General features: G+C 45.5%; 1 protein-coding gene across 8 annotated transcripts in view; it reads right to left on the bottom strand.

Moving 5' to 3' along the window:
- The window catches only part of LOC106560333 (KICSTOR complex protein SZT2), a 186,744-nt gene that overhangs the window by 58,541 nt on the left and 111,821 nt on the right, over positions 1 to 16,382 (bottom strand). For all 8 annotated transcript variants that reach the window (XM_014123152.2, XM_014123144.2, XM_014123146.2 and 5 more), the window contains 2 exons: positions 14,429 to 14,550; positions 14,026 to 14,208 (listed from right to left, as the gene is read on the bottom strand). In XM_014123152.2, coding sequence (XP_013978627.2) covers positions 14,026 to 14,208; positions 14,429 to 14,550 — 305 coding nt within the window. The remainder of the gene's footprint in view (positions 1 to 14,025; positions 14,209 to 14,428; positions 14,551 to 16,382) is intronic.

Here is a 16,382-nt window from a genome sequence, read left to right as displayed (position 1 = left end):
TGTCTCTCTCCATCTACAGTGTCTCTCTCCCTCTACAGTGTCTCTCTCCCTCTACAGTGTCTCTCTCCATCTACTGTATCTCTCTCTCTCCATCTACAGTATCTCTCTCCATCTACAGTATCTCTCTCCATCTACTGTATCTCTCCCGCCATCTACTGTATCTCTCTCTCCATCTACAGTGTCTCTTCCGCCATCTACTGTATCTCTCTCCATCTACTGTATCTCTCTCCATCTACTGTATCTCTCTCCATCTACTGTATCTCTTGCTCTCTCTCAAACTACTGTATCTCTCTATCTCTCCATCTACTGTATCTCTATCTCTCCATCTACTGTATCTCTATCTCTCCATCTACTGTATCTCTCTCTCTCCATCTACTGTATCTCCCTCTCTCCATCTACTGTGCCTCTCTCCATCTACTGTGCCTCTCTCCATCTACTGTCTCTCTCCATCTACTGTCTCTCTCTCTCTCTCTCTCTCTCTCTCTCTCTCTCTCTCTACAGTATCTCTCTCTCTCTCCCTCTACAGTATATCTCTATCTCTCCCTCTACAGTATATCTCTATCTCTCCCTCTACAGTATATCTCTATCTCTCCCTCTACAGTATCTCTCTCCCTCTACTGTGTCTCTCTCTCTCTCCCTCTAGTCTCTCTCTATCCCTCTACTGTATCTCTCTCCCTCTCTCCATCTACAGTGTCTCTCTCCATCTACAGTGTCTCTCTCCATCTACAGTCTCTCTCTCCATCTACAGTCTCTCTCTCCATCTACAGTGTCTCTCTCCCTCTACAGTGTCTCTCTCCCTCTACAGTGTCCCTCTCCCTCTAGTGTCTCTCTCCCTCTACTGTGTCTCTCTCTCCACTGTGTCTCTCTCTCCATCTCTCCCTCTAGTCTCTCTCTCTCCCTCTAGTCTCTCTCTCTCCCTCTAGTCTCTCTCTCTCCCTCTAGTCTCTCTCTCTCCCTCTAGTCTCTCTCTCTCCCTCTAGTCTCTCTCTCTCCCTCTAGTCTCTCTCTCTCCCTCTAGTCTCTCTCTCTCCCTCTCTCCATCTACTGTATCTCTCTCCATCTACTGTATCTCTCTCCATCTACTGTATCTCTCTCCATCTACAGTGTCTCTCTCCATCTACTGTGTCTCTCTCCCTCTACTGTATCTCTCTCCCTCTCTCAATCTACTGTATCTCTCTCCCTCTCTCAATCTACTGTATCTCTCTCTCTCCATCTACTGTATCTCTCTCTCTCCATCTAGTGTCTCTCTCCATCTACAGTGTCTCTCTCCATCTACAGTGTCTCTCTCCATCTACAGTATCTCTCTCCATCTACAGTATCTCTCTTTCTCTCCATCTACTGTATCTCTCTCTCTCCATCTACTGTATCTCTCTCCATCTACTGTATCTCTCTCTCAATCTACTGTATCTCTCTCTCCATCTACTGTATCTCTCTCTCTCCATCCACTGTATCTCTCTCTCTCTCCATCTACAGTGTCTCTCTCCATCTACTGTATCTCTCTCTCTCTCTCTCCATCTACTGTATCTCTCTCTCTCTCTCTCCATCTACTGTATCTCTCTCTCTCTCTCTCTCTATCTACAGTGTCTCTCTCCATCTACAGTCTCTCTCCATCTACAGTCTCTCTCCATCTACAGTGTCTCTCTCTCTCCATCTACAGTGTCTCTCTCTCTCCATCTACAGTGTCTCTCTCTCTCCATCTACAGTGTCTCTCTCTCTCCATCTACAGTGTCTCTCTCTCTCCATCTACAGTGTCTCTCTCTCTCCATCTACAGTGTCTCTCTCTCTCCATCTACAGTGTCTCTCTCTCTCCATCTACAGTGTCTCTCTCTCTCCATCTACAGTGTCTCTCTCTCTCCCTCTACAGTGTCTCTCTCCCTCTACAGTGTCTCTCTCCCTCTACAGTGTCTCTCTCCCTCTACAGTGTCTCTCTCCCTCTACAGTGTCTCTCTCCCTCTACAGTGTCTCTCTCCCTCTACAGTGTCTCTCTCCCTCTACAGTGTCTCTCTCCCTCTACTGTATCTCTCTATCTCCATCTACTGTATCTCTCTCTCTCCATCTACTGTATCTCTCTCTCTCCATCTACTGTATCTCTCTCTCTCCATCTACTGTATCTCTCTCCCTCCATCTACTGTATCTCTCTCCATCTACAGTATCTCTCTCCATCTACTGTATCTCTCCCGCCATCTACTGTATCTCTCTCCATCTACTGTATCTCTCCCGCCATCTACAGTGTCTCTCTCCATCTACTGTATCTCTCTCCATCTACTGTATCTCTCTCCATCTACTGTATCTCTTGCTCTCTCTCAAACTACTGTATCTCTCTCTCTCTCCATCTACTGTATCTCTTGCTCTCTCTCAAACTACTGTATCTCTCTCTCTCTCCATCTACTGTGCCTCTCTCCATCTACTGTGCCTCTCTCCATCTACTGTCTCTCTCTCCATCTACTGTCTCTCTCTCCATCTACTGTCTCTCTCTCTCTCTCTCTCTCTCTCTCCCTCTACAGTATCTCTCTCTCTCCCTCTACAGTATATCTCTCCCTCTACTGTGTCTCTCTCTCTCTCCATCTCTCCCTCTAGTCTCTCTCTCTCCCTCTACTGTATCTCTCTCCCTCTCTCCATCTACAGTGTCTCTCTCCATCTACAGTCTCTCTCTCCATCTACAGTGTCTCTCTCCCTCTACAGTGTCTCTCTCCCTCTACAGTGTCTCTCTCCCTCTACAGTGTCTCTCTCCCTCTACAGTGTCTCTCTCCCTCTACTGTGTCTCTCTCCCTCTACTGTGTCTCTCTCCCTCTACTGTGTCTCTCTCCCTCTACTGTGTCTCTCTCCCTCTACTGTGTCTCTCTCCCTCTACTGTGTCTCTCTCCCTCTACTGTGTCTCTCTCTCCATCTCTCCCTCTAGTCTCTCTCTCTCCCTCTAGTCTCTCTCTCTCCCTCTAGTCTCTCTCTCTCCCTCTACTGTATCTCTCTCTCTCTCTCCATCTAGTGTCTCTCTCCATCTACAGTGTCTCTCTCCATCTACAGTGTCTCTCTCCATCTACAGTATCTCTCTCCATCTACAGTGTCTCTCTTTCTCTCCATCTACTGTATCTCTCTCTCTCTCCATCTACTGTATCTCTCTCCATCTACTGTATCTCTCTCTCTCCATCTACTGTATCTCTCTCTCTCTCTCCATCTACAGTGTCTCTCTCCATCTACTGTATCTCTCTCTCTCTCTCTCTCCATCTACTGTATCTCTCTCTCTCTCTCTCTCTCTCTCCCATCTACAGTGTCTCTCTCCATCTACAGTCTCTCTCCATCTACAGTCTCTCTCCATCTACAGTCTCTCTCCATCTACTGTATCTCTCTCCATCTACAGTGTCTCTCTCTCTCCATCTACAGTGTCTCTCTCTCTCCATCTACAGTGTCTCTCTCTCTCCATCTACAGTGTCTCTCTCTCTCCATCTACAGTGTGTGTCTCTCTCCCTCTACAGTGTCTCTCTCCCTCTACAGTGTCTCTCTCCCTCTACAGTGTCTCTCTCCCTCTACAGTGTCTCTCTCCCTCTACTGTATCTCTCTCTCTCCATCTACTGTATCTCTCTCTCTCCATCTACTGTATCTCTCTCTCTCCATCTACTGTATCTCTCTCCATCTACAGTATCTCTCTCCATCTACTGTATCTCTCTCTCCATCTACTGTATCTCTCTCTCCATCTACTGTATCTCTCTCTCCATCTACTGTATCTCTCTCTCCATCTACTGTATCTCTCCCGCCATCTACAGTGTCTCTCTCCATCTACTGTATCTCTCTCCATCTACTGTATCTCTCTCCATCTACTGTATCTCTCTCCATCTACTGTATCTCTCTCCATCTACTGTATCTCTTGCTCTCTCTCAAACTACTGTATCTCTCTCTCTCTCCATCTACTGTATCTCCCTCTCTCCATCTACTGTGCCTCTCTCCATCTACTGTGCCTCTCTCCATCTACTGTCTCTCTCTCCATCTACTGTCTCTCTCTCTCTCTCTCCCTCTCTCTCTCCCTCTACAGTATCTCTCTCCCTCTACAGTATATCTCTATCTCTCCCTCTACTGTGTCTCTCCCTCTCTCCATCTCTCCCTCTAGTCTCTCTCTCTCCCTCTACTGTATCTCTCTCCCTCTCTCCATTTACAGTCTCTCTCCCTCTACAGTATCTCTTCATCTACTGTATCTCTCTCCCTCTACTGTGTCTCTCTCTCTCTCCCTCTAGTCTCTCTCTCTCCCTCTACTGTATCTCTCTCCCTCTCTCCATCTACAGTGTCTCTCTCCCTCTACAGTGTCTCTCTCCCTCTACAGTGTCTCTCTCCCTCTACAGTGTCTCTCTCCCTCTACAGTGTCTCTCTCCCTCTACAGTGTCTCTCTCCCTCTACTGTGTCTCTCTCCCTCTACTGTGTCTCTCTCCCTCTCTCCATCTACAGTCTCTCTCTCCATCTACAGTCTCTCTCTCCATCTACAGTGTCTCTCTCCCTCTACAGTGTCTCTCTCCCTCTACAGTGTCTCTCTCCCTCTACAGTGTCTCTCTCCCTCTACAGTGTCTCTCTCCCTCTACAGTGTCTCTCTCTCCACTGTGTCTCTCTCTCCATCTCTCCCTCTCTCTCTCTCCCTCTAGTCTCTCTCTCTCCCTCTAGTCTCTCTCTCTCCCTCTAGTCTCTCTCTCTCCCTCTAGTCTCTCTCTCTCCCTCTAGTCTCTCTCTCTCCCTCTAGTCTCTCTCTCTCCCTCTAGTCTCTCTCTCTCCCTCTAGTCTCTCTCTCTCCCTCTAGTCTCTCTCTCTCCCTCTAGTCTCTCTCTCTCCCTCTAGTCTCTCTCTCTCCCTCTAGTCTCTCTCTCTCCCTCTACAGTGTCTCTCTCCCTCTACAGTGTCTCTCTCCCTCTACAGTGTCTCTCTCCCTCTACAGTGTCTCTCTCCCTCTACAGTGTCTCTCTCCCTCTACAGTGTCTCTCTCCCTCTACAGTGTCTCTCTCCCTCTACAGTGTCTCTCTCCCTCTACAGTGTCTCTCTCCCTCTACAGTGTCTCTCTCCCTCTACAGTGTCTCTCTCCCTCTAGTGTCTCTCTCCCTCTACAGTGTGTCTCTCCCTCTAGTGTGTCTCTCTCCCTCTACTGTGACTCTCTCTCTCTCTCCATCTACTGTATCTCTCTCCCTCTCTCCATCTACTGTATCTCTCTCCCTCTACAGTGTCTCTCTCCATCTACTGTATCTCTCTCCCTCTACTGTATCTCTCTCCATCTACAGTGTCTCTCTCCATCTACAGTGTCTCTCTCCCTCTACTGTATCTCTCTCCCTCTCTCAATCTACTGTATCTCTCTCTCTCCATCTACTGTATCTCTCTCTCTCCATCTACAGTGTCTCTCTCCATCTACAGTATCTCTCTCCATCTACAGTATCTCTCTCTCTCTCCATCTACTGTATCTCTCTCTCTCCATCTACTGTATCTCTCTCCATCTACTGTATCTCTCTCTCTCCATCTACTGTATCTCTCTCTCCATCTACTGTATCTCTCTCTCCATCTACTGTATCTCTCTCTCCATCTACAGTCTCTCTCAATCTACAGTGTCTCTCTCAATCTACAGTGTCTCTCAATCTACAGTGTCTCTCTCAATCTACAGTGTCTCTCTCAATCTACAGTGTCTCTCTCAATCTAGTGTCTCTCTCAATCTACAGTGTCTCTCTCCATCTACTGTATCTCTCTCTCCCTCTCTCCATCTACTGTATCTCTCTCCATCTAGTGTCTCTCTCTCTCCATCTACAGTGTCTCTCTCTCTCTCCATCTACAGTGTCTCTCTCCATCTACTGTATCTCTCTCCATCTACTGTATCTCTCTCCATCTACTGTATCTCTCTCTCCCTCTCTCCATCTACTGTATCTCCCTCTCTCCATCTACTGTATCTCCCTCTCTCCATCTACTGTATCTCCCTCTCTCCATCTACTGTCTCTCTCCATCTACTGTCTCTCTCCATCTACTGTCCTCTCTCCATCTACTGAGCCTCTCTCCATCTACTGAGCCTCTCTCCATCTACTGTCTCTCTCCATCTACTGTATCTCTCTCCCTCTACAGTATCTCTCTCCCTCTACTGTATCTCTCTCTACTGTATCTCTCTCCCTCTCTCCATCTACAGTGTCTCTCTCCCTCTACAGTATCTCTTCCTCTACTGTCTCTCTCTCTCTCTCCCTCTAGTCTCTCTCTCTCCATCTACAGTGTCTCTCTCCCTCTACAGTGTCTCTCTCCCTCTACAGTGTCTCTCTCCCTCTACAGTGTCTCTCTCCCTCAACAGTGTCTCTCTCCCTCAACAGTGTCTCTCTCCCTCAACAGTGTCTCTCTCCCTCAACAGTGTCTCTCTCCCTCAACAGTGTCTCTCTCCCTCTACAGTGTCTCTCTCCCTCTACAGTGTCTCCCTCCATCTACTGTATCTCTCTCCCTCTACAGTGTCTCTCCCCATCTACAGTAGATGGAGAGAGAGATACTGTAGATGGAGAGAGAGAGATACTGTAGATGGAGAGAGAGAGATACTGTAGATGGAGAGAGAGAGACTGTAGATGGAGAGAGAGAGACTGTAGATGGAGAGAGAGAGACTGTAGATGGAGAGAGAGAGAGACTGTAGATGGAGAGAGAGAGAGACTGTAGATGGAGAGAGATACTGTAGATGGAGAGAGATACTGTAGATGGAGAGAGATACTGTAGATGGAGAGAGATACTGTAGATGGAGAGAGATACTGTAGATGGAGAGAGATACTGTAGATGGAGAGAGATACTGTAGATGGAGAGAGATACTGTAGATGGAGAGAGATACTGTAGATGGAGACAGGGAGAGAGAGATACTGTAGACGGAGGGAGAGGCAGAGAGTAATTGAGAGAAAGGAGGAGATTAGAGGGGGAGCGACAGAGAAATAGAAGAAAATTAGAGTTGAAATGAGAGAGATGAGTGAGTGAGGGAGGCGTAGAATCTATGAGGCTTTCTCCAAGTTACTAAACAAGTAACTTTCTGGTGAACATACCATGAAAATCATTTTTTTTATTAAACACACATGAATGATGTACCTCAAACAAGCCAAAGCCATTGGGTTTGAAACTCATATCTGACAAATCAGAATTCCAACTCAATATTCCTCTGTAATAAATTAACTAATTGAAGACAAGTTGTACACACATGGCAAGGTGACTGGGAATATGGCCGAATACAAACAGTGTAGTTATTCCCTCAGTAAAGCAATCAAACAGGCAAAATGTCAGTATAGAGACAAAGTGGAGCCGCAATTCAACGGCTCAGACACGAGACGTACAGTTAAAGTAGTAAGTTTACATACACTTTAGCCAAATACATTTAAACTCAGTTTTTCACAACTCCTGACATTTAATCCTAGTAAAAAATTCCCTGTCTTAGGTCAGTTAGGATCACCACTTTATTTTAAGAACGTCACATGTCAGAATAATAGAAGAGAGAATGACTTATTTCAGCTGTAATGTTTTCCATCACATTCCCAGTGGGTCAGAAGTTTACATACACTCAATTAGTATTTGGTACTATTGCCTTTAAATTGTTTCACTTGGGTCAAACGTTTCAAGTAGCCTTCCACAAGTTTCCCATAATAAATTGGGTGAATTCTGGCCCATTCCTCCTGACAGAGCTGTTGTAACTGAGTCAGGTTTGTAGGCCTCCTTGCTCGCACACACTTTTTCAGTTCTGCCCACAAATGTTCTATAGGATTGAGGTCAGGGCTTTGTGATGGCCACTCCAATACCTTTACTTTGTTGTCCTTAAGCTATTTTGCCACAACTTTGGAAGTATGCTTGGGGTCATTGTCCATTTGGAAGACCCATTTGCGACCAAGCTTTAACTTCCTGACTGATGTCTTGAGATGTTGCTTCAATATATCCACATAATGCCATCTATTTTGTGACGTGCACCAATCCCTCCTGCAGCAAAGCACCCCCCACAACATGATGCTGCCATCCCCTTGCATCACGGTTGGGATGGTGTTCTTTGGCTTGCAAGCATCCCCCTTTTTCCTCCAAACATAACAATGGTCATTATGGCCAAACAGTTATGTTTTTGTTTCATCAGACCAGAGGACATTTCTCCAAAAAGTACCATCTTTGTCTCCATGCGCAGCTGCAAACCATAGTCTGGCTTTTTTATGGCGGTTTTGGAGCAGTGGCTTCTTCCTTGCTGAGCAGCCTTTCAGGGTAGGTCGATACAGGACTCGTTTTACTGTGGATTTAGATACTTTTGTACCTGTTTCCTCCAGCATCTTCACAAGGTCCTTTGCTGTTGTTCTGGGATTGATTTGCACTTTTCGCACCAAAGTACGTTCATCTCTAGGAGAAAGAACGCGTCTCCTTCCTGAGCGGTATGACGGCTGCGTGGTCCCATGGTGTTTATACTTGCGTACTATTGTTTGTACAGATGAACGTGGTACCTTCAGGCATTTGGAAATTGCTCCCAAGGATGAACCAGACTTGTGGAGGTCTACAATTTTTTCTTCTGAGGTCTTGGCTGATTTCTTTTGATTTTCCCATGATGTCAAGCAAAGAGGCACTGAGTTTGAAGGTTGGCCTTGAAATATATCCACAGGTACACCTCCAATTGACTCAAATGATGTCAATTAGCCTATCAGAAGCTTCTAAAGCCATGACATCATTTTCTGGAATTTTCCAAGCTGTTTAAAGGCACAGTCAACTTAGTGTATGTAAACTTCTGACCCACTGGAATTGTGATACAGTGAATTATATGTGAAATAATCTGTCTGTAAACAATTGTTGGAAAAATGACTTGTGTCATGCACAAAGTAGATGTCCCAACCGACTTGTCAATAGCTATAGTTCGTTAACAAGAAATTTGTGGAGTGGTTCAAAAACGAGTTTTAATGACTCCAACATAAGTGTAGGTAAACTTCTGACTTCAACTGTATATGGCAGGGTCTACGGACAATCACGGATTACAAAAGGAAAACCAGCCACGTCGCGGACACCGACGTCTTTCTTCAGACAAGCTAAAACCTTTCTTCGTCCGCTTTGAGGATAACACAGTGCCACCGACGTGGCCCGCTACCAAGGACTGTGGGCTCTCCGTCTCCATGGCTGACGTGACTAAGACATTTAAGTGTGTTAACCCTCGCAAGGATGCCGGCCCAGACATCCTCAGAGCATGCGCAGACCAGCTGGCTGGAGTGTTTACGAACATATTCAATTTCTCCCTATCCCATTCTGCTGTCCCCACATGCCTCAAGATGGAACCATTGCTTTCTTGGGTACAGGAACAAAGGTAACTGAACTAAATGACTATCTTCCCTTAGCACTCACTTCTGTCATCATGAAGTGCTTTGAGAGACTAGTCAAGGATCATTTCACCTCTACCTTACCTGCCACCTCTACCTTACCTTACCTAGACCCACATAAATTTGCTTTCCGCCCCAATAGATCCACAGACGAAAGCCATCACACTGCCCTATCCCATCTGGACAAGAGGAATACCTATGTAAGAATGTTGTTCAACATCTCCACTTCGCTGATCCTCAACACCACCCACAAGGGTGCCTGCTCAGCCCCCTCCTGTACTCCCTGTTCACCCATGACTGTGTGGCCACGCACGCCTCGACACAACAGTAGTAGGCTTGATTACCAACAATGACGTGACAGCCTACAGGGAGGAGGTGAGGGCTCTGGGAGTGTGGTGCCAGGAAAATAACCTCTCACTCGTCAACAAAACAAAAGGAGCTGATCGTGGACTTCAGGAAACAGCAGAGGGAGCACCCCTATCCACATCGACTGGACCGCAGTGGAGAAGGTGGAAAGCTTCAAGTTCCTCAGCGTACACATCACTGACAAACTGAAATGGTCCATCCATACAGACCGCGTGGTGAAGAAGGCTCAACAGCGCCTCTTCAACCTCAGGAGGCTAAAGAAATTTGGCGTGGCACCTAAAACCCTCAAACTTTTACAGATGCACAATTGAGAGCATCCTGTCGGGCTGTATCACCGCCTGGTATGGCAACTGTACCGCCCGCAACCGCAGGGCTCTCCAGAGGGTGGTGCTCCAGGACACCTACAGCACCCGATGTCACAGGAAGGCCAAAAAGATCATCAAGGACAACAACCACCTGAGCCACTGCCTGTTCACCCTGGTATCATCTAGAAGGCGAGGTCAGTAGAGGTGCATCAAAGCTAGGACCAAGAGAATGAAAAACAGCTTCTATCTCAAGACTATCAGAATGTTAAATAGCTATCACATCACCAGCACATTAGAGGCTGCTGCCTATATACATAGACTTGAAATCACTGGCCACATTAATAATGCAACACTAGTCACTTTAATAATGATCACATATTTTGCATTACTCATCTCATATGTATATACTGTATTCTATCCTACTGTATCTTAGTCTATGCCGCTCTGACATTGCTCGTCTATATATTTATATATTCTTAATTCCATTCCTTTACTTAGATTTGTGTGTATTGTTGTGAAATTATTAGATATTACTTGTTAGATATTACTGCACTGTTGGAGCTAAGAACACAAGCATTTCGCTACACCCGCAATAACATCTGCTAAACACGTGTAAGTGACCAATACAATTAGATTTTATTTGACATATTAGATAAACCTAACGGTAGAATTACACTTTAAAAACCCATATTTTCATAAACTACAGTATCTGTTTATAGACATCAAATGTACAGACCAACTCTGGTAGGGTTGAAACCATGATCTACTTTAAAAGCCTAACACAACTGGACTGAGCCCTTGACTCAAACTGTAGCAGGGATTATAGTCAACCCAAAAGAGTGCTGAAGCTTTGGAGATGGTGCATGGACAGCATGCCCTGATTTACACTGCACAGCTTATATGCCCTCAACCCCCCCCCCCACTAAAAGGAACTTTTGGGGAAGTTAGTTCAAGAGAGCAGCTTAATGGCTGCTGGGCAGGACCGGGGCAATGAACGAGGAGGAAGAGGAGGACGGGGAGGGCCCAGATGCCCCAGTGTGGCAAAGCCATAGAATTAGAAATTAGAATAATAATTTAATAGGATCTCTACGGGCAGAGCCCTCTGTCCAGTGTCTGTCTCACGCCCAGGGGGCGAAGGGGGTTGAACTGGGCACTAGTGCCCACTGTGCTCCTCATCAGGACAGTGACAGATGACGGTCTGCGCGGGCAAATTTTCTGCCGCTTTGACTCTGCCTTCTGTCCTCATTCATTAGTGTAGAGGCGATTAAGAGGGCATCGAGAACGAAATAGAGAAAAAGTTTGGGACATTTCCTTTCTTTCATGTTGACTTTTTTGCACTGTAATTGGTTGTCTTGCGATGACACTGGGGGCAATGGCATTGCACTTATTTACTGACAAAATGTTGGGAGGATGTTTGTCCCATTTATCACAGTTATGACCTCAAACACACTGTTAAACAAAAACGCAATATGGGTATCCTCTTATGTTCCAAGGGAAAAGCAACGAGTAAAACAGTGCCTATTCTTTTAGCAAAATCACCTAAAAGCACCTAAAAATACCTCTCCCTTTCCTCTCTTGTAGTCAAGCATTCAGGCAGACTGCTCAGAAATTATAGGCATTCTTTGTTATTGACCCTGGAGCTACGGAACTAAAAACACGGGCCGTGAAGTCAGAGAGCTGAGTGATTCTCTACACTCCTCAGCTGTGTCCCAAATGGCACCCGGTCAAAAGCAGTGCACTACATAGGGGAATAGGGTGCTATTCCACTACATAGTGTGGTGCCAGGACAACAACCTCTCAATGTGAGCAACACAAAGGAACTGATCGTGGACTACAGGAAAAGAAGGGCCGAACAGGCCCCCATCAACATTGACGGGCTGTAGTGGAGCGGGTCGAGAGTTTCAAGTTCCTTGGTGCCCACATCACCAACAAAGTGTAATGGTCCAAACACACCAAACAGTCATTATGCCCCTCAGGAGACTGAAAAGATTTGGCATCCTGACCGGTTGCATCACCGCCTGTTATGGCAACTGCTTGGCATCCGACTGTAAGGTACTACAGAGGGTAGTGCGTATGGCCCAGTACATCACTGGGGCCAAGCTTCCTGCCATCCAGGACCTATATACTAGGCAGTGTCAGAGGAAGGCCCAAAAATGGTCAAAGACTCCAGCCACCCAAGTCATAGACTGTTCTCTCTGCTGCCACACGGCAAGTGGTACCGGAGGTCCAAAAGACTCCTTAACAGCTTCTACCCCCAAGCCATAAGACTGCTGAACAGTTATTCATATGGGCACCCGGACTATTTACATTGACACCCCCCTTTGTTTTTACACTCCTGCTATTCACTGTTTACTGTCTACGTATAGTCACTAAAACCCCTACCTACATGTACAAGTTACCTGAACTAACCTGTACCCCCCCACATTGACTCGGTACCGGTAGCCCCTGTATATAGCCTTGTTATTGTTATGTAATCTTACTGTGTTACTTTTATTACATTTTTTACTTTAGTTTATTTAGCAAATATTTTCTTAACTCTATTTCTTGAACTGCATTTTTGGTTAAGTCCTTGTAAGTAAGCATTTCACGGTAAGGTCTACACCTGCTGTATTCGGAGCATGTGACAAATAACATTTGATTTGATTTATTTGGGACACAGTCATTCTCTCCGCTCCTCTCCGGGAGCTTATCAAAACGATTCAGAGATACAAGGAGGCTGACGGAGATGTTGACTGAAAAGGTGAAAAAGAGGACTAGAAGAAGGAATGAAGGCCTCAGTGCTGACATGCCATACCTAGGGAGGGAGGGAGGGAAAAGAGGGAGGGAGATGATCAGAGAGGGGAAGAAACGAGGTCATGGTGATGTTCTGTATTAAAGACCAAGGGGAATCTACTCAGTACAATTAACAGACAAAGCGTACATCCCAAATGGCACCCAATTCCCTATTTAGTGCACTACTTTTAACCAGGGATCAAAGGGCTCCGGTCAAAAGTAGTGCACTATGAATTTTAAAACAGTGCAAATGGATTCAGGAAGATCAGATCCATAAGTCTTGGAGATTCCAAGTATATGATATTGCACATATTGTAACTGTAGTTACACCATTTAGCTTAACAATGCAGCTCCTTGCAATGCAATTCCAATGAGGGCTGAAAGAACTGAATGTAAAGGACAAAGTAAACAAGTGACAGAGCTGTTGATAGCAGATGGCTTAGACTACTGCTGTTTAAACCTCAGAGAGAAACAGAGATGAAGGAGGGGATTTAGTGACAAGAAGACACCCAGCCTCAGCTAAGAGGAGAAGCGACAAAGCAGAGAGCGAGAGGGGGAAATAAAAGAAAAGCAATGAGGAGGTACAGGACCTGCTAGTGTGGAAGGAATCCACGTCCCACCCTCAGGAGCTGACAGATGTGTGTAACCTGCCTCGGGAGTGGCCTGGCCTATACTTGCTGTACCACCAGATGCTCCACTAACACTCGCATTTCCATGGAGACTTACCTCGACGCCAGTGTTTTATGTTCATGTAAACTCTAGTATAATTGTGTTACCATTACACGTGTGGCATTGTTATGTAAATGCCATCTAAAAAGTACCAGTGGCCTTGCTTTGGCCCCAGGTGAAAGCAGGAGCCATGGTCCAGTGAGACAAGGGTACTGGCCCGTGTAGAAGGAAACTGAAAAGACAGCCTAAATCCTATATCATGCACCACCAACTAACAGACTGATTCCCCAACTTTTATAAGCCACCAGGACAATGGTCCCAATCCTAACATTGTACCATCCGTAGATTGTGTGTGGCATATGTTTAATATAATGTATACTTATAGGCCACAGTTATGTTGCATCAGAGGGTGTTAGACTGTGATGAATTAAAGCAGACAGCTGTGCCGTGCGTGAGACTGAGCATTTACCTTTTCAGGTCTTGGGCAGGTGTGTGATTTAAAGACCTCAGTAATGGTCTTGGTGTGTGGTTACAATCTAACACTCATACAAGAATGATGGTTGTGTGAGATTGACAGTGGATTTTCTGGTACATGTATATGAACTTGGTGAGTGAGAAACGTTTACCTGTTTGAGATCTGTGTGGGCCGGTGTGTCAGAGAAGCAGCAGTGGTGGAAGAGACCCATCTTCTGGTTGAGGAGACAGTGGACAACGTGGGCCCTGGCGTTCTGCCACTGGACCAGCCTCACCAGCCCACGGTTCAGAGAGGCTCCAAGGTCCACTGACCAGTTATAGGTGTACAGGGTCACCTGGGAGGGAGAGAGCGAGAAAGCGAGAGAGAGATCAACCCACCCCATACAGCATTTGAGTGAAAATGGAGCAACAACCCGATAAATTTTGCCATCTCTTGTTGTAGGCAACTCCCGTGCGCACGCATGCACCAGGAACACACACACCAGGAAGAATAGCTGCTGCTTCCGAATCATTTGTTTTATTTTTATAATAACAACACACTCCTCTTCTCCCCACCTTCTTCTTCAGGATGTGTATGAGGAGAAACCTCTGCCTTGGGGCCACACCCCTCCAGGACTGCCCTGGGCTGAACCAATCAGACTGCTCCAAGGCCTCGAAGCGCTGGAAGCCTTTATGAGCTGATTGGACATATAGGGAGGGAAGACAGTGAGAGTGGGCCACAAGGGGGGGGACGATGACCAGGGTTGGGGTTAATTACATTTAAATTCCGGATGTTCTTCATTGAAAAGCAATGAGGACAATTGGAACTGCAATTTCAGTTTAACTTCTGAATTTAAATATATTTGACCATAACCAACCCTGGAGCAGACAGACAGAAGACAGGAGAGACCTGAGCGGAGCCAAACCCCCGTCTCTAAGATAAAACACGGTAGGGTAGGCTGAGAATCAATTTAACTAGGGGACCTTAAATGTCTTGGATCAGAATATTTCATCTCTTATTTACCATAGAGTATATGACTAAACGGATAGTCAGCTACCCTATTGTGGGAAAGTGAATTTTAAATATGAAGCTATTAAAATTCAAATCATAAACGGTTCTCATTACATCCTAGCAGACAGAGGCTATGGGCTGTGGTCAAAACTAGTGTACTAGGTAAGGAATAGTATGTAATTTAGGACATAACCAGCAAAATATCTCAGTAAGGTTTTCTAAGCCCCCAGGGCCAGTTGCATAAAATGATTCACAGAGCCATCCTGAGAGGCGTGCATGGGGCTAGTCTGCTACTGCTTTTAGAGCAGGAGAAAAAGAAAACCTTTCCTTTTCTAAGAAATAGACTTAGCATCAGTGGAAAAAAATACTTTCCAAACAGCCAGAGACTTAAGCTTTAAGAGAAATTGCAACAATTTATGAAAGTAGAAATAGTGAAATTTGATATTTGGAATTGAAATATGAAGTCAGTTTTGAGGGAGAAGAGACAGAGGAAACTGTGAACTCTTCATATTCACAGATATAAGGTCATCCTTATTAAGCAACATGATATGATGCACAGCTCACAACCATGCATACAGCTAAGCATTGAGTACAAAGCTTTACATTCCAAAAATTACTAAGTGTCTTCAGAAAGTATTCATACCTCTTGACTTATTCCACATTTTGTTGTGTTACAGCCTGAATTCAAAACTGATTAAATTGATTATTTTTCTCACCCGTCTACACACAATACCCCATTATGACAAAGTGAAAACATGTTCTAATACATTTTTGCTAATTTATTGAAAATGAAATAAAGAACTCATTTAAATAAGTATTCACACCCCTGAGTCAATACTTTGTAGAAGCATCTTTGGCGGCAATTACAGCTTTGAGTCATCTTCGGTATGTCTATCAGATTTTCCAATCTGTATTTGGGGATTCTCTCCCATTTTTCCTTGTAGATTTTCTCAAGCTCTTAAGTTAGAAGGGGAGCAGCAGTGAACAGCAATCTTCAAGTATTTACCACAGTTTATCAATGGGATTCAAGTCTGGGCTTTGGCTGGGTCACTCAAGGACTTTGTCCTGAAGCCATTCCAGCGTTGCTTTGGCTATATGCTTGGGGTCATTGTCTAAGGTCGTTTGCACTCTGAAGCAGGTTCTCATCAAGGATTCGTCTGTATTTGGCTCCATTTATTGTTCTCTCTATCCTTACCAGTCTCCCAGTCGCTGCCACTGAAAAGCATCCCCATAGCATGATGCTGCCACAACCATGCTTCACAGTAGGGATGGTGTTAGATGGGTGATGAGCTGTGCCTGGTTTTCTGTCTCATCAGACCACAGAATCTTTTGCCTTATATGCTCAGTCTTTCACGTGCCTTTTTGCAACACCAGTCGTCCTGTCATGTGCCTTTTTCTCTGGAGTGGCTTCCGTCTGGCCACTCTCCCATAAAGCCCAGATTGGTGAAGTGCTGTAAAGACTGTTGTCCTTCTGGCAGGTTCTCACAACTCAGCCAAGAAACTCTGTAGTTCTGTCAG

The sequence above is a fragment of the Salmo salar genome, chromosome ssa10 (assembly GCF_905237065.1).
Source record: "Salmo salar chromosome ssa10, Ssal_v3.1, whole genome shotgun sequence".
In the NCBI taxonomy this organism is placed as follows: Eukaryota; Metazoa; Chordata; class Actinopteri; order Salmoniformes; family Salmonidae; genus Salmo; species Salmo salar.
This window is presented reverse-complemented; position numbering and strand designations above follow the sequence as displayed.